Genomic DNA, 26,219 nt, shown 5'->3' on the forward strand with positions numbered 1-26,219 from the left:
CATTCCCAAGGACCCACATAAGTCAGATGTACAAAGTGGTGCATGGATCTGAAGTTCATTTTCAGGGCTGCAAGCCCTGATACACCCATTCTCTCTCTATCTTGCTTTCTTTCTCTCTCTCAAATAATAAATAAAAAATGTTGGAAAAAAAAAAAAAAACCTCACTGAATGGTAAGGCTCCTATAAACTGCTCCTACAAAGAATATTTAATATTGAATATTTAATATTGAACATTTAATATATATAAATATTTAATATTTAATATTGAATATTTCCAATGAGTGTCTATATAACAAGATTACTGGCTGAGGTAACCAAGAAAAGGAAAAGAATGGAAAAAGGGAAAAAGAAATAAGAACGTGACCAGAAGAAACTGAAGTATAAGAAAAAATTATAGAAGACACTTATGTCCAAGAACAATCTAGTTGCAAAGAAGGAAAGATGTAAAGCTACTCAAAATGTTCATAAATGTATATACTATGCTCACCAAACTGCCCAGGAAGCACTTCTCTTAATGTTTAGATAGACAGATATAGATATATAGACATAAATATAAATATATACTTTGTTTTGTTTTTTGTTTTTTGAGGTAGGGTCTCACTTTAGCCGAGGCTGACCTGGAACTCACTATGCAGTCTCAGGATGGCCTCAAACTCATGGAAATCCTTCTACCTCTGCTTCCCAAGTACTGGGACTAAAGGTGTGCACCACCATGTCGGGTTCATATCCATATATTAATGCTACTCTCACTTTTGGTTGAGAACCTCTTTTCAGATGTCAGTGACCTTGAGATGGCTCACAAGGTACCATAGTGCTGAAAAGAAGTGACAGAGGAGTGTTTAACACTGAAACATCTCTATCACACCTTCCAAGGCCCAGGGTCCACTGCAGAAGAGGTGGCAGAAAGAATGTAAGAACCAAAGAAAGGGTAGGACTCCTTACAACATACTCTTCCAGACACAAAATGGCCTGGATATCTATGAACTCACAGTGCCTGACACTACCTACACAAGATCATCATAACAGGAGGAAAAGATGATGATATCAAAGTAAGAGAGAGACTAGCCGGGCGTGGTGGCGCACGTCCTTAATCCCAGCACTCAGGAGGCAGAGATAGGAGGATCACCATGAGTTCGAGGCCACCCTGAGACTCCATAGTGAATTCCAGGTTAGCCTGGGCCAGAGTGAGAACCTACCTTGAAAAACCACCAAAAAAAAAAAAAAAAGAGAGAGAGAGACTGATTGAGAGGGGGAGGGGGTATGATGGAGAGTGGAGTTGCAAAAGGGAAAGTGGGGAAGGGAGGGAATTACCATGGGTTATTGCCTATAATTATGGAAGTTATCAATAAAAAATAAAATTTAAAAAATGTTTATAAATGAAAGTCAGGATAAACACTCAAAAAAGTCAACAGTTTAGTCAGGTGTGATGCCACATACCTTTAATCCCAGCACTCAGGAGGCAAAGGAGGAGGATCACTGTGAGTTTGATGCCAGTCTACGACTACAGAATGAGTTCCAGGTCAACCTGGGCTACCCTAACTCAAAATGACCAAAAAAAATAAAAAATAAAAATAAATCAAAAGTTTATGCCTCTCCCCACAAATGAGGAACACTAAAGCAAGATACAAATATTCATTATAAATTGCTTTAACAATAAATAAGATATTTATGTAAGTGACAGATGTTTTAGCTCACATCTCAATAATGATCCTACATCTACTCCATCTATTCCAAATAGCAACTCTGTTCATGGTCACTAATCACAGTCTGAACACTTTGATAATGGGGCACACTACACAACAAAATCCTTCCAGTACAATTTAACCTGGCACCTATGCTAACCAGAAGAAAATAAATGAATGGGTTTCCTGTTAGCCACAAGGAAGCCCAAGGTTAAGCACAGGAAAGGCTAAGGGAATACCATGTGCTTCCTGACTGGGAAACAAGGCTTCCAGGCATACTGCAGGACTTCTGCAGACTCCAGCAAGGATGACATTGTGAAATGTATTACTGTGGAAACACTTCTACAAGGGGACAAGTCAAACCCCCCCCCCCAAAAAAAGGAAATAGCAGGAATTTCAACATAAGTCTTGTGGAATGAGTAAGGAACTCCCACATGTCTATGCTTGAACAATTGCATGATTAAGTTAAGAGTCATTCCAATCACATAATAGACATTACAGTCTGTTTCCAGGTTTAGTTACTTGCTGGACATAAGCTATGGAAGCCAAACCATTCTGCTGATAAGACCAAAGAGACAAGATACATATACAGGAGATAACAGGGCTGGAGAGATGGCTTGGTGGTTAAGGTGCTTGCCTGAGAAGCCTAAGGGACTCATGTTCCACACTCTAGGCCCCCAATAAGCCAGATGCACAAAGTGACACAAGCCCGCTAGGTCGTACATGCACACAAGATGGCACATGCATCTGGAGTTCCATTGCAATGGCTGGAGGCCCTGATGTGCCAATTCTTCCCCACCCTTTTTTTCTGATAATAAAATAAAATTTTACAAAACAAGGGAAGGGATAAAAATTCAGTCTCCATAAACTAAAATTTACATGTTACTTTTTTAAAATGTAGTGCTGGATAGCAAAAACAGGACTAGCACAAGTACTGTTAATGAGGGGTGCTCTTGACCCTACTCATGACTATTTTAAAAAATATTTTATTTAGAGCTGGATGTGGTGGCACATACCTTTAATCTCCGGAGGCAGAGGTAGGAAGACCACCATGAGTTCGAGGCCACCCTGAGAATACAGAGTGAATTCCGGGTCAGCCTGGGCTATAGTGAGACGCTACCTCAAAAACAACTAAAAAAAATTTTTTTTCTTTTTGAGAGAGAGAGAGAGAATGGGTGCGCCAGGGCCTCTAACCACTGCAAATGAACTCCAGACGTATGTGCCCCCTTGTCAGCCTGTGCTAGAGTGAGACCCTACCTGAGAAAAACAAACAAATAAAAAAAGACAATCAGCTAACACATGCCTTTAAACCCAGCACTTGGGAGGCAGAGGTAGGAGAATTGCTGTGAGTTTGAGGCCAACCTTAGACTACAGACTGACTTCCATGTCAGCCTAGGCTAGACTGAGACCCTACCTCTGAAAAACTAAAAAAAAAAAAAAAAAAAAAAAAAAAAAATTAACTAAAAAACAAACAAACATAATCATTAGCAGGGTGTGGTGACACATGCCTTTAATTCCAGCACTTGGGAGGCAGAGGTAGGAGGATCCCATGAGTTGGAGGCTATCCTGAGATAACATAGTGAATTCCAGGTCAGCATGGGCTAGACTGAGACCCTACCTCACAAAAACCAAAAAAAAACCAAACAAACCAAAAAAAAAAAATAATAGTCAATAAATCACTATTCATAGCTGGGTATGGTGATGCATATCATAATTTCAGTACTCTATAACTCTAGCAATCAGGTGGAGGCAGAATTGCTAGTTCAAAGCAAGCCTGGGCTGCATAGAGAATTCTTGACAAACGTAAGCTACCTAGTAAGACTATGCCTCAAAGAGTTATGCATTTATTTATTTATTTATTTATTTATTTATTTTTTTACCACTTATTTATTTTGAGAGAAAGAGAGAATGGGAGTGCCAGGGGCTTCAGCCGCTGTGAGCAAACTCGTTACGTGGGCCCCTGTGTGCATGTGTGACATTGTGCCCTTGCTTCACTGTGCATCTGGCTTACGTGGGACTGGAGATTCAAACAGATCTTAGGCTTCAAAAGCAAGTGCCTAACCACTAAGCAATCTCTCCAGACCCTGGCTAAATATTTAAGTCTTTTTTTTTCTTTTCAAAAAATTTTTTAAGTAACAACTTTCATGATTATAAAAAATATACCATGGTAATACCCTCCCTCCCCGCACTTTCCCCTTTGAAACTCCATTCTCCATCATATCCCATCCCCATCACAATCAGTCTCTCTTTTATTTTGATGTCATGAGATGTCATGATCTTTGCCTCCTACTATAAAGGTCTTGTGTAGGTAGTGTCAGGCACTGTGAAGTCATGCATATCCAGGCCATTTTGTGTCTGGAGGGAGCATGTTGTAAGGAGTCCTACCCTTCCTTTGGTTCTTACATTCTTTCCGCCACCTCTTCCACAATAGACTCTGAGTCTTGGAAGGTGTGATAGAGATATTGATTGCAGTACTGAGCACTCCTGTCACTTCTTTCAGCACCATGATACCTTCTGAGTCATCCCAAAATCACTGCCATCTGAAAAGAGAAGATTCTCTACCAGAAGTGAGAGTAGCATTAATATAAGGTTATGAATACTAAGAGAAGTACTTACTGGGTAGTTTGATAAGCACAGTATATACATTTGGCCAGACAGCAGCAGACATTACAACCCTAGGGCTCATGACTGTTTTAAGTTTTTAGTATCAGGGATGTATTCCCTTCCACAGAGAGGGCCTGAAGTCCAATTAGAAGGCAGTTGGTTTCCACCATGACAGACATGCCACTATTACACCCATTGGCTCACTTGGCCTGGCTGGCCAATTATAAGGCTTGCAGTGTCCATTGCTGAGTATCTTCACTGATGATTTTTTCTCTCTCCCATTGAATTGCATGCAGAATGGCTTCTTCCAGCTTTCTGTAGGCTGGTCTACATGGAGGAGTTTATCAGCTCAGTTCCAGCAGGGTTTCTCAGTGACCTTGCAGCCCAAATATGTGGAGTCTTCAGCAATACAGTCTTACCACTTATTGCTGGTGGTAAACCAAGGGCCTTGGCAATGGCCTATAATGTTTTGGGGGCATCAGGGACCTCCCTGGCCAAAAACTCCCTGGAAGGTATCCCATCCCCAGCACTGAAAATTTTCTAGCAACAATCTATGGCTCCTGAGTGTTCCATTGTCCAAAAAAGAAGGTTTCCATATGATTTATTTATATCCTCTTGGATATTGGTTAACCCCCCCCCCCAACACCTTTCCTTTACTCAATCTCTTCCCCTGACCTCACTTGGGTTTTTTCAGCCCCATTAAACTATTCTTCTACTTACACATATACAATACCATCCTATGAAGTTGCCCCCTCCCTTCCTTTCTCTTCCCCCTATATCTCTTTTCTAGCTTACTAGGCTTTGCTACTGAGTTTCCTTCCTGCTCACACAGAAGTCCAGTCATCTGTAGCTAGAATCCATATATGAGAGAGAACATGCGATGCTTGGCTTTCTGGGCCTGGGTTACCTCACTCAGTATAATCCTTTCCAGATCCATCCATTTTTTTTTTGTTCATTTTTATTTATTTATTTGAGAGCGAGAGAGAGAGAAAGAGACAGATAGAGAAAGAGAGAGAGAGAATGGGCACACCAGAGCCTCCAGCCACTGCAAATGAACTCCAGACACATGCGCCCCCTTGTACATCTGGCTAACATGGGTCCTGGAGAATCGAACCTCAAACCAGGGTCCTTAGGCTTCACAGGCAAGCACTTAACCACTAATCCATCTCTCCAGCCCGATCCATCCATTTTCCTGCAAACTTCATAACTTCATTTTTCTTTACCACTGAGTAAACTCCATTGTATATATGTGCCATATCTTCATTATCCACTCAGCAGTTGAGGGACATCTAGGCTGATTCCATTTCCCAGCTATTGTGAAATGAGAAGCAATAAACATGGTTGAGCAAGTATTTCTAAGGTAATGAGAAGAGTCCTTAGGATATATGCCTAGAAGTGCTATAGCTGGGTCATATGGTAGATCTATCTTTAGCTGTTTTAGGAACCTCCACATTGACTTCCACAATGGCTGGACCAGATTGCATACAGTGTAGAAGTGTAGAAGGGTTCCTCTTTTTCCACATCCTCACCAGCATTTATGTTCATTTGTTTTCATGATGGTAGCCAATCTGACAGGAGTGAGATGGAATCTCAACATAGTTTTAATATGCATTTCCCTGATGACTAGGGATGTAGAACATTAAAAAAAAATTTTTTTGTTTACTTTTATTTATTTACCTGAGAGCGACACAGACAAAGAGGCAGAGAGAGAGAGAGAGAAAGAATGAGCATGCCAGGGCTTCCAGCCACTGCAAACAAACTCCAGACACGTGTGTCCTCTTAAGCATCTGGCTAATGTGGGTCCTGGGGAATTAAGCCTCAAACCGGGATCCTTAGGCTTCACAGGCAAGTGCTTAACCGCTAAGCCATCTCTCCATCCCTAGAACATTTTTTAGATGCTTATATGCCATCCGTATTTCTTCTTTTGAGAACTCTATTTAGTTCCATAGCCCATTTGTTAATTGGCTTATTTGATTTCTTATTTAATTTTTTGAGTTCTTTGTATACCCTAGATATTAATCCTCTATCAGACGTATAGCTGGCATAGATTTTCTCCCATTCTATAGGTTGCCTCCTTGCTTTATTCAGTGTCCTTGGCCGTGAAAAATCTTTGTAATTTCATGAGGTCCTAGCAGTTAATCTGTGCTTTTATTACCTGAGCAGCTGGGGTTATATTTAGAAAGTCTTTGCCAAGACCAATATGTTGAAGGGTTTCCCCTATTTTTTCTTCTAGCAGTTTTAGAGTTTCAAGTCTGATGTTAAGGTCTTTAATCCAGTTGGACTTAATTCTTGTGCATGGAGAGAGATAAGAATCTATGTTCATCCTTCTTACAGATACATATCCAGTTTTCCTAACACCATTTGCTATCTTTTCTCCAATGAGTATTTTTGGCATTTTTATCGAATATCAGGGTGGCTATAGCTACCCGGACTTACATCTGGATCCTCTATTCTGTTCCATTGATCTACATGTATGCTTTTGTGCCAGTAACATGTGGTTTTTGTTACTATGACTCTATAGTATAGGTTAAAATCAGGTATGGTGATACCACCAGCCTTACTTTTGTTGCTCAGTATTGTTTTAGATATTCAAGATGTTTTTGTGATTCCAAATTAATTTTTGGACTGTTTTTTCTATTTCCCTGAAGAATGCCGTTGGAATTCTGATGGAGATTACATTAAATGTGTAAATTGCTTTTGGTAAGATTTCCATTTTCACAATTTTGATTCTTCCAATCCAGGAACGAGGGATGTCTTTTCATTTTCTAGTGTCTTCTGCAATTTCTCACTTGAGTGTTTTAAAGTTTTCATTGTAGAGATCCTTTACTTCCTTGGTTAGGTTTATTTCATGGTACTTTATTTTTTTTGATGCAATTATGAATGGGACTGATTCTCTGATTTCATCCTCTGTGTGTTTGTTGTTAGCACATAGGAAGGCTCTCTCAAATAAACAAATAAAATATATTTAAAAATTTTGAATTTAGGGATGGAAAGATGGCTCAATTATCAAAGGTGCTTAGCTATAAAGCTGCATGGCTGAGGATTTACCAATAACCCACTCAAGCTGAGAGTAAAAAGTGGTGCAAATGTCCAGTGATCACTTGCAGCAGCAAGATGTACTGGCGTGCGTGCACACATACATGTGTGCACCCACACACAAATTATTTTAAAGAACAGTTGCTCAAGGAAGTATCATCCTAGTTTTCAACTTTAAATTATCTCATCTTAAATGTACCACAGATTTGCTTGACTAACAGAATTTTGGCAAGAATCCAGGACTACGTAACCGAATATAACTAAATATAGTAAGTACGTACTTTAGACTGGCCTGATTCTCAATCTCTGACCAAAATAATCAGAACACAGCTGCTCAGCCTCTCTATAACAAAAATTCCCTAACTAAAATTAAACCACTTATCTAATATGTCTTTCTGTATAACCATCCATAAAATAGTATTATGATTCCTTTATCAAACCATTATCAGAACATAAGAATCACTGATTGTCATGCTTTGAATAAGTGACATTCTTCGCTGACATTAAAACATGTGAGGGCTGAAGAGATGGCTTAGCTGTTAAGTGCTATCTGGTGAAGCCTAAGGACCCCGGTTCGAAGCTTGATTCCCCAGGACCCATATAAGCCAGATGCACAAGGTGGCACATGCATCTGGAATTCACTTCTCTCTCTCTCTCTCTCTGTCTGTCACTCTCAAATAAATAAATTAAAATTCATATAAATTAGTTAAAAAAAAAAGTGAGAACAAGCCAGGTGTGGTGGCACACACCTCTAATCCCACCTCTTAATCACTTTTTTTAATATACACACATACAGATAGTTAGGTTTCATTGTGGTATTTTTGGGGGGTGGGGGATTTTCAAGGTAGGGTCTCACTCTAGCTCAGGCTGACCTGGAATTCACTATGTAGCTCAGGGTGGTCTTGAACTCACGGTGATCCTCCTACTTCTGCCTCCTGAGTGCTAGGATTAAAGGCGAACGCCACCAAGCCCGGCTCATTATGGTATATTAAAAAACTAAATTAAAAAAATTATTTGCCGGGAAAATCACTATGGTGATCCTCCTACCTCTGCCTCCCAAGTAATAGGATTAAATTCATGTGCCACCATGCCTGGCTCTCTCTCTCTCTCTATATATATATATAAATAATTTTAATTTGAGAAAAAGAATGAATGGGTGTCCCAGGGCTTCTTGCCACTGAAAACAAACTCCAAATGCATTTGGTACTTTGTGTATCTGGCTGTACTTGGGTACTGGGGAACTAAACCCAGGTCAGGAAGCACATCAAATTAAGCCACTGAGCCTTCTCCCACCCCAGCATTATGTTTTCTTTTTTTGGGTGGGGGACTGAGGTAGTGTCTAACTCTAGCCCAGGGTTGCCTAGAACTCATTCTGTAGCTCCAGGCTAACCTCAAACACCTAGTAATCCTTCTACCTCTGCCTCCTGAATGCTGGGATTAAAGGCGTGCGCCACCATGCTACTCGCATTATGTTTTCTTGATAACAGCCATTCTGACGTGGACAAGATAGAATCTGAAAGTGGTTTTAACTTGCATTTCTCTGATGGCTAAGAAAATTGAACACTTAAAAGCAAAGAGCGTTGGTCATTTGTGTTTTTATTGTGACTATTCATTTCATTAGCTCATTTATTGATGGACCATTTTGTTATTCTAGTGCTTAATTCTTGTAGTTCTTTTGCTTTGGCAATGTAGGCCACTGTCCATGCAGTTGGTTACATGCCAGAGCTGAAAGGTAATAACCTATTGCTGAAGACATCCCAGACTGCAGTCATAGGATATAGACCACACTAGGTCTGAGAGGTAAGCCAGTTCCCTCCAGGCTAGCCCTTATAGCACTGGAAAGTACTATGGGAGCTGCTGAGGAATAATGGTTGCCAATAGAGTAAGTAAGTTCTGCCAGATACTAAATCAACTAGCCAGGAAAGAAGTATATATCTGTGCAACAGTGGCACACAGCCTGTGCAGGTAACCAACTGCTCTCAGATTAGACATTAGACCCACTCAGTGGGGAATAATGCATATCTAATACCGAGAACCAAGCTAGACTTCCTAGAACAGGAAACCAACAGACTTCAGAGAGCACCTCCATTGCTCTTTGGCTAAGAATAGTAGACATACACATCAATAAGTCTCTCTAATACTATGCTTATCCCCTTCAGTCCAAGCTGCTCTCATTAAAAAAAAAATATTTTTATTTATTTGTAAGCAGAGAGAAAGAAAAGAGGCAGAAAGACAGAGAATGGGCATGGCAGGGCTTCAACCTGCTGCAAACAAACTCCAGATGTATGTGTCACTTTGTGCATCTGGCTTTACATGGGGACTGAGGAAGTGAAACCCAGTCCTTAGACTTTGCAGGCAAGTGCCTCAACCGCTGAGCCATCTCTCCAGCCCTATTCTCTTTTTTTTTCTCTTTTTTTAAAAAACTTTTTTGTTTATTTTTATTTATTTGAGAGCGACAGACAGAGAGAGAAACAGAGGAGGACAGTGGACGCGCCAGGACCTCCAGCCACTGCAAACGAACTCCAGACGCGTGCGCCCCCTTGTGCATCTGGCTAACATGGGTCCTGGGGAATCAAGCCTTGAACCGGGGTCCTTAGGCTTCACAGGCAAGCGTTTAAACACTAAGCCATTTCTCCAACCCTCCAGCCCTATTCTCACTTTTAGTTGGAGAACCTGTTTTATCTTACAGATAGTGGAGAACACTGGGGAGATCCAGAATACATTGATACATCAAGAATAGATGCTGAAGAGATGGCTTAGCAGTTAAGTGCTTGCCTGTGAAGCCTAAGAATCCCGGTTTGAGGCTCTCTTCCCCAGGACCCATGTTAGCCAGATGCACAAGGGGCCACACGCATCTGGAGTTCATTTGCAGTGGCTGGAGGCCCCGGCACACCCACTCTCTCTCTATCTTCTTCTTTCTGTTTTTGTGGCTCTCAAATAAATAAATAAATAAAAATTAACAATTTTTCTTTTAAAGAATAGATATCCATCAACCTACCATGAGACAGGTCACCTCTACCACATTTGCTGGGGCCCAGGAGTCATTGCAGAGGAAGTAGTGACACAAGTACTGTTCTCACTGCTAGCCTGAAAACCACTTCCAGAGAGATAGTGATAGACATTGTGGTCGTTCAAACCTCATCAAAACAAAGATTCAGGAACCAGGGTGTGGAAGCACACACCTTTAATCCAAGCACTTGGGAGGCAGAGATAGGAGGATTTAAGAAAAAAAAAAAACAGAGATCCAGAGTCTATAGACTACATCAGATCTCTAATATGATCACTAAGACTCAGGGAACTTTGTGGAAGAATGGACAGAGTAAGAGCCTCAGAGTACGTAGGAATAGCCTGAGGTAGCAACTGCCCCTCCCCTCAGAGACTGAGGGATTTGGGACCCCACAATAAATACCAATAAACCCACCCAGGAAGACCCTCAGTAGAATGGGGGAAAGGTAATATAACAGTATAACGTTTATTAAAAAAAGATCAATCAACAAAAAACAATTTTTGTTTGTTTTTTGAGACAATATGTATCTAACCTCATTCTTCTGCAGATGGATATCCAGTTTTGTTAGAACCACTTGTTGAATGAGATTTTCACCAGTGTATATTTTTGATGCCTTTGTTGAAAATTAGGATCTTAACTGTGTGGGTTTATTTCTGAGTCCTCTATTCTATTCCATTTGTCTATGTGTCTGTTTTTGCGCCAGTATCATGCTGTCTTTGTCACTATGTCTCTATAGTATGATTTTTGGTCAAGGATGTATGACACCTCCTGTTGTGTTCTTTCTGCTTAGGACTGCTTTGGTTTGTATGGTCTTTTGCATTTCCATATGAATTGTTGGAGTTTTCTTCTAGTTCTGAGAAGAATGTCTTTGGGACTGTGATGAAAATTACAAAAAAGAAAAAGAAAAAAACACAAAACCTATATCACAAAGACAGAAATATGAGAAAAAAAATCACATTTTATTTTTAAAGTAAAAAAAGTTGAAAACAAGCTCTAATTTAAAATGTACCTGGACACAGAAAATGTTAATAAAAATTGAGAGAAAGAAAAAAAAAATAAAATGTATCTGGAAATACAACAAAGAAAAAAAAATCAAAAGATGAATTTAATGAGGCAAAGCAAAATGTACAGTACTCATAAACTCAGTCTTCAAGTTTCTGAGAGCTTGCCAAAGACAAATTATCTTTTCAGGGAGACTTCTGCCCTCTAGTGCACACTAAAACATGATAAAGCCCGTGGAGCAATTACTCTACTAGACCTAGATCACTATTAGAAAAGTTGGCCAGGATACTGTCACTTCATTCATAGAGTATCATAATTCTCCTTAAATCTAAGTCTTTACCTCATTATTCACAAATTAATTTCTACTGTACTGAGTAAGCTTTGTAAGGCTGTAATAACTCAAGAGTCTGTTCCACACACCCAAGAAGCATCTAAAGCAGTTTTGTTTGGTTTTGGTTTTTCGAGGTCGGGTCTCACTCTGGTGCAGGTTGACCTGGAATTCACTATGTAGTCTCAGAGTGGCCTCAAATTCATAGCAATCCTCCTACCTCTGCTTCCCGAGTGCTGGGATTAAAGGCTTGGGCCACCACGTTTGTTTGTGTTTCTAAGGAAGGATCTCGCTCTAGCCCAGGCTGACCTGGAATTCCCTGTGTAGTCTCAGGGTGATTTTGAACTATTCCCTATGTAGTCTCAGTGTGGCCTTGAACCCACTCCTACCTCTGGCTCTGGAGTGCTGGGATTAAAGGCATGTGCCACCACACCCAGCCAACTAATTTTCATACAAAGAAAAACTGGCACAATTGAAATTATAAGAACTCAACAAAAAGAGGGTTTTTTTTTTTTCATTTTTATTATTTGAAAGTGATAGAGAGAGAAAGAGGCAGATAGAAAGAGAGAGAGAATGGGTGCGCCAGAGCCTCCAGCCATTGCAAACGAACTTCAGATACATGCAACCCCTTGTGCATCTGGCTAATGTGGGTCCTGGGGAAGAGAGCCTCGAACCAAGGTCCTTAGGCTTCACAGGCAAGCACTTAACTGGTAAGCCATCTCTCCAGCCCAACAAAAATAGTTCTAGAGGGGCAGTGGGAATGGCTTGGCAGTAAACAGCACTTAATTGCAAAGCCTGGCAGCCCAGGTTCAATTCTCTAGTATTGATATGCACAAAGTCGCACATGTGTCTGGAATTTATCTGCAGCAACAAGAAGCCCTGGCACCCATATTCTCTTTCTCTCCCTTAAATAAATAAAAAATATTTTAAGAAATAGAAAAGGGCCAGGCATGGTGGTATACAACTTCAATCCCAGCACTTGGGAGGCAGAGGTAGGAGGACTTCTGTGAGTTCGAGGCCACCCTGAGATTCCATAGTAAATTCCAGGTCAGCCTGAGCTAGAGTGAGATCTTACCTCAAAAAAAAAAAAAAAAAAAATTCCCACTTACATTTCCTTCAGTTATTAGCTTGGCTCACACAGGACCGCTATACCAAGAAGAAAAAATGAGGGGCTAGAGAGATGGCTTAGTGGTTAAGGCGCTTGCCTGCAAAGCCAAAGGACCTTGGGATACCCCAACACCCATGTAAGCCAGATGCACAAGGTGGCAGCGCATGCATCTGGAATTTGATTGCAGTGGCTGGAAGCCCTGGCATATCCATTCTCTCTCTCTCTCTCTCTCTCTCACACACACACACATACACATTCTGCCTCTTTCCCTCTCTCAAATAAATAAATTAAATTTTAAAAATTTTAAAAAAGAAATGAAATCACCTTTAATAGTCTTAAAGTATTTCAACTATGTATATGGAAATCTTTAAAGAATTATTTCCCTTATTCAAATCTATTTATGTTGTACTTACTAAACTTATGAAGGTGTATTTTAGCATAATTTATTTTTTGAGGGCAGAAGAGATTGAATGCAGGGCTTTTTGAATTCTAAGCATCATTCTTCCATTGGACTATACACAGCTTTAGGAGAGTTGCATTTTGTCATTCTTGTTTTTTAGATGCATGTACCACTTTGTGCATTTGGCTTTACACAAGTACTGAGGAAATGAACACAAGCTGTCAGCTTCAGAAGCACACATCTTTAACCACTGAGCCATCTCTCCCATCCTCCCTTACCTTGCAAATAACAAGGAAAAATATTTTTTAATTTTTTTGTTCATTTTTATTTATTTATTTGAGAGTGACAGACAAAGAAAGAAGCAGATAGAGAGAGAATGGGCACACCGGGGCCTCCAGCCACTGCAACTAAACTCCAGGTGTGTGCACCCCCTTGTGTATCTGGCTAACGTGGGTCCTGGGGAATCGAGTCTTGAACTGGGGTCTTTAGGCTTCACAGGCAAGCGTTTAACTGCTAAGCCATCTCTCCAGCCCAGGAAAAATATTTTTTAAAACTATAAAAGGATCCCAGGTGTGATGGCACACGCCTTTAATCCCAGCACTCAGGAGGCGGAGGTAGGAGGATTGTTGTGAGTTCAAGGCCACCCTGATACTACATAGTGAATTCCAAGTTAATCTGGCCTAGAGAGAGACCCTACCTCAAAAAAAAAAGCTGGGTATGGTGATACAGGCCTTTAATGCCAGCACTCAGGAAGCAGAGGTAGGAGGATTGCTGTGAGCTTGAGGCCACCCTGAGACTCCGTAGTGAATTCCAGGTCAGCCTGGGCTAGAGTGAAACCCTACCTTGAAAAAACAATTTAAAAAAAAGAAAGAAAATAAAAGGAGGGCTGGCTTAACAATTAGGGCACTTGCCTGTGAAGCCTAAGAACACAGGCTTGATTCCCAGTACCACTGTAAGCCAGATGCACAAGGTAGCACATATGTCTGGAGTTAATTTGCAGTGGCTGGTGGCCCTGGTGCTCCCATTCTCTCTATCTGCCTCTCTCTGTCCCTCTCTCCCTCCTTCCCACCTCCTCCCTCTCTCTCGTAAATAAATAAGTAAAATATTTAAAGAAAGCTGGGCATGGTGGTGGACGCCTTTAATCTCAGCACTTGGGAGGCAGAGGTAGTGGGATCACGGTGAGTTTGAGGCCACCCTGAGAAAACATAGTGAATTCCAGGTCAGCCTGGACTAGAGTAAAACCTTACCTTGAAAAACCAAGTGCTGGGATTAAAGGTGTACGCCACTACGCCTGGCTAGGATTTTAAATGTTGATGAGACCAATGAAATAAGAATAAATGTTGGGTTGGAAGTAAGTAGCAAACTGTGGAGTTACAGCCTGGCAGCCAGCTACCAGCTAGTATAAGCAGGATGCAAACAGCTACCAGTACTGGTAATGAGGATTCAGCCTGGGGATGACGTGGATCAAGAGCTTGGAATGATAAAACCATGGGAATTCAGACACATTAAGCAGCACTGTGCTTTCTACTACCATATGTAGGCAATGTTTCTCTTGTAGCCTCATTTAGGCTTCTAATTAAAAGAGGGTTTACTCCATTCCCAAAACATAAACTGACTTTTTATAGCCTAAGCACTGTGCTATTTTAAACATGTGGAGGAAATGGATTTTCAGTTACAAACATTTGCTCCTTTGAATCTGTTCTTATTTGTTAGTAAAAGATGTGGGACAGGATGTTTTACTCTCCTGCTCTGGTTTTCCTGTATTACTTAAATCTGTTTAGAGAAAAGAAAAATAAATAAAGTGTTTCTGCTACACAGTATCTATAAACTGAAGTAGCTCCTGCCCCCCCAAAAAAAGTCTGTGGAAAAATATTTTACTGTATTATTTTCTTTTGAGATATCAGATGATCCTACAGATTCTTCACTTGAAAAGAGTTCCTATAATGAGTATGTGGAATGAGCTGTGAATCCTAATATATGCACTAATAAAATAAGTCTACTTTGACACCCAGAGCAGCTGCATTTCTTGGGCCCTGCCTCTTTTCAAGCATAATTATAACTATAAAGCCAGATGTATAAAGTGGCACATGCATCTGGAGTTTGTTTGCATCAGTTGGAGAGCCTGGTGCACCCATTCTCTCTCTCTTCTTCTCTGCTTGTAAATAAATACGAGAAACAATTTTTTAAAGGAGACCAAACCTTGCAGGTCACTCTGGATTTATCAGAAATTCAGGCATAGAGCCGGGTGTGGTGGCGCACACCTTTAATCCCAGCACTCGGGAGGCAGAGGTAGGAGGATCACCGTGAGTTTGAGGCCACCTTGAGACTCCATGGTGAATTCCAGGTCACCCTGGGCTAGAGTGAGACCCTACCTCGAAAAACCAAAACAAAAAGAAATTCAGGCATAGAGTACCTTAATTAAATGTGTCCCCATTTTCATGTATAACCCCAAGCCCTTTCATTCAGACATTTGACAGGCCTACTCTTACAATCTGTTTTTTTTGTATATAAGACACCTTGAGCCCTAGGGGTGTAGCATCTGCTGTTGTCTGGCTAAATGCATATACCATGCTTACCAAACTGCTTAGTAAATACTTCTCTTAATGTTCATGCTCATATGTCAGCATGGTTGAGGGCCCTGGGCCACTGGAGGTTTAAGCAGGCCTGAGTTTTCAGGCATGACTAAGGGCTCCGGACCCTGGAGGCTGCAGCAGACCTAGAACCCAATAATCTTGCCTCAAGTCCAGTAGGAGGCCGCTACCCACCCCTCCCCCACAAACCTGCCCCCGGGGGTGCCTGGACAAGTTGATAAGACTTAAGGTTTCCCTTTCCCCAGAGCCTCCTGACTTTTTGCCACTTGCCCAGAATGTCCCTATATGTTAATGAGGTATCAGCCAGCAGCCTTTGCACAGCCAATCCTCCTACGACCTGTACCCTATACCTTTTCCCACAACTACTTAGACCATGTGACCCTTTCTCTGCTCACCCAGAAAGTCCCTACATGGTAATTAGGCATCAGTGGGACCTTTGTACTAACCAATCCCCTTATGACCTGTACCCACCCGCACCTCTTCCTGGTCTTTCATAAACGCTTATAAACCCATTCTGTCTTTTGACACAGTCTCCAATTAGCCATTCAAGACTGTGCTCCGCAGTTGCCTGGACACCCCTGGGAGATCGATGTGCAGCGGCCCCAGGGTGGCTGGGAACCACACCCATATATTAATGCTATTCTTACTTTTGGTTAGAGAAGCTTCTCTTTTCAGATAGCAGTGACCTCTGGGATGACTCAAAAGGCATCATAGTGCTGAGAAGTGACAAAGCAGTGCTCAGCACTGAAACTTTCCAAGGCCCAGGGTCCATTGCGGCTGAGGTGGCAAGAACAAAGTAAGAGACAAAGGAAGGGTAGGACTCCTTACAATGCACTCTTCCAGATACAAAATGGCCTGGATACCCATGACCTTGCAGTGCCTGACACTACCTACACAAGACTAGTGTAATAGAAGGAAAAGATAATGACATCAAAATAAAAGAAAGACTGAGGGCTGGAGAGATGGCTTAGTGGTTAAGCGCTTGCCTGTGAAGCCTAAGGACCCTGGTTCAAGGCTCGATTCCCCAGGACCCACGTTAGCCAGATGCATAAGGGGACGCATGCATCTGGAATTCATCTGCAGTAGCTGGAAATCCTGGCACGCCCATTCTCTCTTTCTCTGCCTCTTTGTCTGTCTGTCACTCTCAAATAAATAAATAAAAATAAGCCAAAAAAAATTAAAAAAAAAAAAAGAAAGACTGAATGAGAGAGGGAAGGATATGATGGAGAGTGGAGCTGAGAAGGGGAAAGTCGAGGGGGGGAGGAACTTATGATGGCTTACTGTCTATAATTATGGAAGTTGTCAATAATAATTTAAAAAAAAAGACCTTGGACTATGGGGATGTTTGAACATCATCTGGGATTGATAAAAACTATGGGACTTTTAAAGTTGGGATAAATGCATTGCATTTTACTTTTTTTTTTTAATTATTTTTATTTTTATTTATTTACTTGAGAGCAACATACACACAGAGAAAGAGGCGAAAGAGAGAGGAGAGAGAGAGAATGGACGCGCCAGGGCCTCCAGCCACAGCAAACGAACTCCAGACGCGTGCGCCCCCTTGTGCATCTGGCTAACATGGGTCCTGGGGAATCAAGCCTTGAACCGGGGTCCTTAGGCTTCACAGGCAAGCACTTAACCGCTAAACCATCTCTCCAGCCCTGCATTGCATTTTACATCATGGATGGTTCAGTTTATGGTGGGCCAGGAGCAGAATGTGGAAGTTTGATTTAGGTGTCCCCCATAAACTTAGGTGCTCTGAATGCTATGTCCCCAGCTGATGGCAATTTGGGAATTAAAGCCGCCTGAAGGCAGTATATTGTTGGAGGCAGGCTTATGGGTGTTACAGGCAGCTTTCTCTTGTGTTCAGCACACTCTCCTGTTGCTATTGTCCATCTGATGTTGCCCAGGAAGTGATGTCCACCCTCTGCTCATGCCATTGTTTTCCCTGCCATCATGGAGTTTCCCCTACAGTCTGTAAGGCAAAAGAAACCCTTTCCTCTCACAAGCTGCTCTTGGTTGGGTGATTTCTGCCAGCAATGAGAACCTGACTGCAACAGCAGGTAAGCACCTTAACTGCTGAGCTATCTCTCCAGCCCTCAAACTCTTCTTAGCACTATTTTCAACAAAGCCTTGAAAATGGTCCTTGTCTGTACTGCGCCTGCAAAGTCTAGGCTTAGCAGGAGTCCTGCTGTCAATTTAGAGAGACTGTCCATGTCCTAGCTACATTAACAAGAACTTTGCCTTTGACAACTCAGATTTTCTATTTGCAGACCTCTTTTCTGCATACAGTCAAATCCTTTACCTTTGAAGACTTTTGTATAACTACCATGGGACTTTGGCTCTGACAGAGGAGAAGAATTTTGAATAAGCAGATCAATATTTTGTATTAGAAGGAGGTCATGGTGATGCACAACCTAGCACTGGGGAGGAGGTGATGCACATCCTAGTCCTACTGTAGGAAGATTACTACAAGTTCCAGATCATCAGCCAAGGCTAAACAGTGACTCAAAAAAAAAGGCGGGAGGATCACCATAAGTTTGAGGCCACCCATGTATATGTATATGAGACTACATAGTGAATTCCAGGTCAGTCGAAGCTAGAGTGAGACCCTACCTCGAAAAAAAAAGAATGCTTTAAATAATCTTTAAAATGTTTTGTTGTTGCTGGTGAACCAATGAGTTTATTGGTGTTACTAATAGAGCATGGGTGTAGGTTAGTTACCACTGAAAAGCCCACCCAAGTATAGATGAAGACTCATGGAAGTTGCCCCTCTTTTTTTAAATGATTTTTTAAAATACATTAGGTAGCAGGTGTGGCACGGTATGTGCTGAGAGCAGCATAATGATGCAAAGCATGTGCAGCCTGAGCACTGAGAGCAGGGGAGATGAGGAAGCAGCTCTGAGCTCAGGCCAGACTGGAGCTGGAGGGTGAACACCTCAATTCCCTAGTCCCTCACTAGGTATTTCATAATCTGTCAGAATTCCCAGCACATCAATAGCAGTAACTACTTGACTTGCCTCTCTCCCTTTCCCCTTTTGTTTTGTTTAGTTTTTGTCTTTTCAAGATAGGTTCTCACTCTGGCCCACGTTGATCTGGAATTCACTGTGTAGTCTCCAGATGGTATGGACTCACAGTGATCCTCCTACCTCTGCCTCCCCAAGTGCTGGGATTAAAGGCATGCACTACCATGCCCGGCTATTTTCCCATTTTTGACATTTTCATACATATACCTTTGTTTTGAGAAAGGGTTTGACCAAGTAGCCTTCAAACTGGGCTTAAGCAATCCACCTATCTCAACCCCTCAAGCACCTGAGAGTACAGATACACAGCAGTGTGCCTATTTGACCTTTTCATGTTCCTTTGAGGTCATGGGCACAGAAGAAAGTAATCAATTCAAATCTTCATTAGAAGTTCTGATGAGTCAGGCATGATGGTTCATGCAGTCAGGAGACTGAGGTAGAAGAACCACCATGAAATATTGGCCAGCTTGGGCTACACTGTAGGTTCCAGGTCAGCCTGGGCTAGAGTTGAGGTCCTACCTCGGAAAAACTAAAACAAAACAAAAGAATAATAAGTAAAGAACTAAATAAGTAAATGTTCTCAGGATCTACTGATATTATCACTCAAGAATTTTTAGGTGTGTATCTGACATGCTCAGCATTATGATCAGTACTACAGCTCAGGACTTCTTTCAGTGTGGCATTAAACAAACAACCTATGGCTAATGTTTCTTCTTGCATCTTTTTTTTTTTTTTTTGGTTTTCAAGGTAGGGTCTTACTCCAGCCCAGGCTGACCTGGAATTCACTATGGAGTCTCAGGGTGGCCTCGAACTCACGACAATCCTCCTACCTCTGCCTCCCGAGTGCTGGGATTAAAGGTGTGCGCCACCACGCCCGGCGTTTCTTGCATCTTTCATCTGGGTAAATACTTCAACTGAGGGAGAACAGCAGGAAAGGGATCATGACATCTGCAGTCCTTGCACAGAGAACAGTGTTTCCAGGGTACCAAGTACACCTGGGACTGAGCGCAAATACTCACCCTGAACCAGCAGGGAGCGAAGGTGCAGCTGAAGGAACCTCAGTCTGTGGTTTTTCTTTCTCATTTTGCTTCAAAAAGGACTTGGCTTCTTTAGATGCAGCATCCACTTCCTTAGTCACCCTGTTCCAAGGAAAAGACATCAATTTGACAAGAGGAATAACAAAAATATTAACCAGCTCTTTGCTGGCCATTCATCTCTCCTCAACTTCCAGGTCCTGCTACGTCCTCCTGACCCGACTCCCACATGGACTCTCTCCCGCTTGCCCTCCTCATGGCAGAAGTTCTCGACACTGTCTTCTCTTTCCTCTCTATCCCTTCTCACATTTCTTCCAGGACATCACAGGGTCTCTCAGACTATATGGGTGCATCCATTGTCCTTCCCTTGGTTTTATACTTCCCAAAATAAATGAAATACCTTAATAAGTGAATTATCTTTGATCATAAAATCCACACATCCAGCTCACACCCTGTTAGTTTATGATTGCTGCTATCACAAATTATCATAAACCATGTGGCACAATTGTTTTCTTATTGTTCTACAACTCAGAGATCTGACAGGAGTTTCACTGAGCTAATATGGAGGTGTGGGGGCAGAACCAAGCTGTGGTCCTTTCAGGAGGCTGGGAGGGAAGGACTCCAGATGCCTTATTCATATTGTTAAGGATGACCTTGTTCGTTGATTCACATCACTGTTCATCTTCAACTACAACACCACAGCATTTCTTTAACTCTGCTTCTCTTGTCACATCGCTTCCTGACTCTCCTCTATCCATTCATCTACTTTTCAGGTCCTTGTGACTACATAAGACCCATGTAGATTAGCCAGATAATCTCCATGGTGGATGGAGTCAGGTGTCCCCAAAAACTTATGTGTTCTAAGGCCGGGTATGGTGGTGCACACCTTTAATCCCAGAACTGAGGAGGCTGAGGTAGGAGGATCACCAAGAGTTCAAGGCCACCCTGACCAATAGTGCATTTCAGGTCAGCCTGACCTAGAGTGAAACCCTACCTCAAAAAAAGGGGGGGGGACTTGGGTGATGGCTTAGTGGTTAAGGCACTTGCCTGTGAAGCCAGAGGACCCAAGTTCAATTCCCCAGGACCCATGTAAGCCAGATGTACAAGGTGGCTCATACGTCTGGAGATCATTTGCAGTGGTTGGAGGCCCTGGCATGCTCATTATCTTTCTATCAGCCTCTTTCTCTCTCATAAATAAACAAAATAAAATAAAAATAAACCAAAAAATAAAATGCCGGGTGTGGTAGCACACACCATTAATCCTATCCCTTGGGAGGAAGAGGTAGGAGGATCGCCATCAGTCTGAGGCCACCCTGAGGTTACATAGTGAATTCCAGGTCAGCCTGGGCTAGAGTGAAACCCTACCTGTTAGGGTCGGGGGGGAAAGAACCTTAAAGTGCTTGAAATTTCTGATAAAGAAGAATTATCTACTGTCTGTTTGGGCTTGACAAGGCAACAAAAACATCTGAGGAATTTTGCTTAAATTCCAATCTATCAGTAAGAGAGCCAAAAATTACCATCAATTGGGATAACTTGCAGGGAGTTTTTGGCCAGGGAGGTCCCTGATGCCCCCAAAATATTATAGGCCATTGCCTAGGCCCTTGGTTTCCCACCAGGAATAGATGGTAAGACCCTATTGTTGAAGACTCCACATACTTGGGTTGCAAGGCCACTGAGAAATCCTGCTGGAACTGAGCTGATAACCTCCTCCATGCAGACCAGCTGACAGAAAGCTGGAAGAAGCCATTCTGCATGTAGTTCAATGGGAGAGAGAGAAATCACCAGTGAAGATACTCAACAGTGGGGCTGGAGAGATGGTTTAGCAGTTAAGTGCTTGCCTGTCAAGCCTAAGGACCTTGGTTTGAGGCTCGATTCCCCAGGACCCACGTTAGCCAGATGCACAAGGGGCACACACATCTGGAGTTCCTTTGCAGTGGCTAGAGGCCCTGGCGTGCCCATTCTCTATCTACCTATTTGCCTCTTTCTCTCTCTGTCACTCTCAAATAAATAAATAAATACTCAACAGTGGACACTGCAAGCCTTATATTTGGCCAGTCAGGCCAAATGAGCCAATGGGTACAATAGTGGCACATCTGTCATGGTGGAAACCAACTGCCCTCTAACTGGACTCAAGGCCCGCTCCAGGGGAGGGAATACATCCCTGATACTGAACTTAAAACAGGGGTAGTCAGGAACCCTAGGGGTGCAACGTCTGCTGCTGCCTGACTAAATGTATATACTATGCCTATCAAACTGCCCAGTAAGTACTTCTCTTAAGGTTCATACCCTTATAGTAATGTTACTCTCACTTTTGATAGAGATTTCAGATGGCAGTGACCTTGGAATGACTCAAAAGGCATCATGGTGCTGGAAAGTGACAGGAGTGCTCAATACTGCAATATCTCTATCACATCTTCCAAGGCTCAGGGTCTAATGCAGAAGAGGTGGCGGAAAGAATGTAAGAGACAAAGGAAGGGTAGGACTCCTTACAACATGCTCCCCCCAGACAAATGGCCTGGATATCCATGACTTCACAGTGCCTGACACTACCTGTATAAGACCATCATAATAGGAGGAAAAGATCATGACATCAAAATAAAAGAGAGACTGATTGAGAGGGGGAGGGGATATGATGGAGAATGGAGTTTCAAAGGGGAAGGTGGGGGAATGGAGGGCATTACCATGGCATATTTTTTATAATCATGGAAGTTGTTAATAAAAATAAATTTGAAAAGAAAAATAATTACCATCATTGTATTATGAATGTTTAACCTGGTCACCAATAAAAAGACTGGCCAAGAATGACAGGTAAGGTCTATAAATTCTGTCTTCAAGAAAATTCAAATCTATCTACCTTCCAGGATAACCTCCACATTCTTGAACTCAATACTGTGTATAATACATACAGATAGGGTTAAGCTTAGAACCAATGTAAGATTAGCCATACCCAGTCATGCAAAGACACACAGCAACAAGCAAATGCTATTATTTGTTATATACTGCTGAGTCTGGGACAGATACACAGCACTACTGCACCAACAGGTGGCAAACATTTAAATTCAGGAGCACTAAAACTGAAATCGAAGGGGTTTACGTTAACTTATTCAAGACTATCCATGCCAGGCAAGGTGGTCCATGCCTTAATCCCAGCACTCCGGAGGTAGAGATAGGAGGATCACCGTGAGTTCAATGTCAGCCTGGGACTAAAGAGAGAGTTCCAGGTCAGCCTGGGCTAGAGTGAAACCTTGCCTTGGGGTTGGAGGGGGTGTGGAGATAAAAAAACTGTCCAGAAGTTATGCAGCAATCCTAGTAAGCATCTTGCAACAGACGGGATTTTCCAAAAATGGTTGTCACATACTCTCCATCCTACATGCTCTTCCAGACACGAAGCCTACTCCTTGAAATTAAGTGGGGCTTTGTTCCTGGCTTAACAGAGTTCTGTGAGAATGGTCCTTTGATTTCTAAGGCTGACTGATAGGAGGTGATATAACTCCCACCTGGCTCCTTCTCTGAGAAAGCACCTTTGGAACTCCAAACCACCATACAAGAAATCTACCCTACAACCACTGTGCTGGAGAGACATATAGGACGATCACATAGACATAGAAATTAGAGCATCTGGGCCTGGAGATAAGGCTTAGTGGTTAAGGCACATGCCTGCAAAGCCAAAGGACCCAGCTGTGACTCCCCAGGACCCACATAAGCCAGATGGACAAGGGGGCACACCTATCTGGAGTTCATTTTCAGTGGCTGGAGGCCCTGGTGCACTTATTCTCTCTTTCTACCTGCTTATTTTTGTACCTCTCTCTCTCTCAAATAAATAAAACTATTTAAAAAATAAAAAGCAGGACAGATACATTAAAAAAAAAAAAAAAGAAATGAGAGCATCTTTGAGACAGCTCTAGCACCAGCCACTGTCAAGAGACTCTAGCTTACCATAGCTATGCCTGGAACTATGAGATATTATAACGATTGTTTTATTTAAGCTATTGATATTAGGTTAATTTCTTACAGTGCTATACAGATAACTGAAATGCACATCCAAATCTTAGTCTCCATACAGAGTCCTAGGACACTAGACTTTTAAACTGCTCTATTGGGCTGGAGAGATGGCTCATCCAATTAAGGAACTTGCCTACAGAGCCTAACTACCCAAGTTCAATTCCCCAGTACCCACATAAAACCTAATGCACAAAATGGCACATGCATCTGAGAACCATTTACAGTGGCTGGAGGCCCAAGTGTTCCCATTCTCTCTCTTCTACTTCTCTCTGCTTACACATAAATAAAAACATTAAAAAAATAAATAAAAACGGGGGCTGAAGAGATGTCTTAGTGGTTAAGGCACTTGCCTGCAAAGCCAAAGGACCTCGGTGTATTTCCCCAGAACCCACATAAACCAAATGCACAAAAGGTATATGCTTCTGGAGTTTGTCTAAAGTGGCTGTAGGCCCTAGCATGCCCACTCTCGCTGTCTCTCTCAAATAAATAACCATTAAAAAAAAAAAAAAAAATAAGCCGGGCATGGTGGCACACGCCTTTAATCCCAGCACTTGGGAGGCAGAGGTAGGAGGATCGCCATGAGTTCGAGACCACCCTGAAACTACACAGTGAATTCCAAGTCAGCCTGAGATAGAGTGAAACCCTACCTCGAAAAATCAAAAAATAAAAATAAATAAAAAAAAATAAAAATGGAAGCCAGACGTAGTGGCACATGCCTATAATCCCAGCACTTGGGAGGCAGCGGTAAGAGGATCACCATGAGTTTGAGGCCATATATATGTAGATCAATGGAACAGAATAGAGAACCCAGATGTAAGTCTGGGTAAGTATAGCCACCTGATATTCGATAAAAATGCCAAAAATACTCACTAGAAAAAAGACAGCCCTTTCAGCAAATGGTGCTGGGAAAACTGGATATGTATCTGTAGAAGGATGAAAATAAATTATCTCTCTCCATGCATAAGAGTTAAGTCCAAATGGATTAAAGACCTTAATATCAGACCTGAAACTCTGAAACTGCTAAAGGAAAAAGTAGGGGAAACCCTTCAACATATTGGTCTTGGCAAAGACTTTCTGAATACAACCCCAATTGCTCAAGCAATACAACCACAGATTAACCACTGGGACTTCATTAAATTACAAAGATTTTGTACAGCAAATGACACTGTGAATAAAGCAAAGAGGCAACTTACAGAATGGGAAAAAATCTTTGCCAGCTATATATTTGATAGAGGATTAATATCTAGGATATACAAAGAACTCAAAAAATTAAATAATAAGAAATCAAACAACCTAATTAAAAAATGGGCTATGGAACTAAATAGAGAGTTCTCAAAAGAAGAAATATGGATGGCATATAAGCATCTAAAAAATGTTCTACATCCCTAGTCATCAGGGAAATGCAGATTAAAACTACATTGAGATTCCATCTCACTCCTGTCAAGATTGGCTACCATAATAAAAACAAATGACCATAAATGCTGGCGAGGATATGGAAAAAGAGGAACCCTTCTGTACACTGCTGGTGGGAATGCAATCTGGTCCAGCCATTGTGGAAAACAGTGTGGAGGTTCCTAAAGCAGCTAGAGATTGATCTACCATATGACCCAGCTATAGCACTCCTAGGCATATATCCTAAGGACTCATTTCATTACCTTAGAGATACTTGCTCAACCATGTTTATTGCCACTCAATTCAAAATAGCTGGGAAATGAAACCAGCCTAGATGTCCTTAAACTGCTGAGTGGATAATGAAGATATGGCACATATATACAATGGCATTCTACTCAGTGGTAAAGAAAAATGAAGTTATGAAATTTGCGGGAAAATGGATAGAAATCTGGAAAAGTTTATACTAAGTGAAGTAACCCAGGCCCAGAAAGCCAAGTTTTGCATGTTCTCTCTCATAAGTGGATCCTAGCTACAGATGATTGGACTTCTATGTGAGTAGGAAGAAAACTCAGTAGCAAAGGCCAGTAAGCTAGAAAAGAGATATAAAGGAAAGAGAAAGGAAGGGAGGGAGTAATTATTAGGATGGTATTGTAAATATGTAAGTAGAAGAATAGATTAATGGGGGTAAAAATGCCCAAGTGAGGTCAGGGGAAGAGATTGAGTAAAGGAAAAGTGGAGGGAGGGCTAATCAAAATCTAAGAGAAAGCCGGGAATGGTAGTGCACGCCTTTAATCCCAGCCCTCAGGAGACAGAGGTAAGAGGATCACTTACATGGGTCCTGGAGAATTGAACCTGGGTCCTTTGGTTTTGCAGGCAAATGCCTTGATTGCTAAACCATCTCTCCAGCCTCACATTTTTTAAAAGGATTTATTTTAGAGACAGAGAGGGAGGGAGAAAGAGAGCATACATGAGAACGGGCGCACCAGGGCCTCTAGCCACTGCCGGTAAAC

At 41.9% G+C, this 26,219-nt stretch overlaps 1 protein-coding gene across 1 annotated transcript in view; it reads right to left on the bottom strand.

The window, feature by feature from the left end:
- Cfdp1 (craniofacial development protein 1) overlaps positions 1-26,219 on the bottom strand; it is a 153,286-nt gene that overhangs the window by 93,476 nt on the left and 33,591 nt on the right. Inside the window, exon 5 of the mRNA XM_004659615.2 lies at positions 19,801-19,920. Within this exon, the coding sequence (XP_004659672.1) occupies positions 19,801-19,920 (120 nt within the window). The remainder of the gene's footprint in view (positions 1-19,800; positions 19,921-26,219) is intronic.

Source organism: Jaculus jaculus, chromosome 1, assembly GCF_020740685.1.
Source record: "Jaculus jaculus isolate mJacJac1 chromosome 1, mJacJac1.mat.Y.cur, whole genome shotgun sequence".
NCBI lineage: Eukaryota > Metazoa > Chordata > Mammalia > Rodentia > Dipodidae > Jaculus > Jaculus jaculus.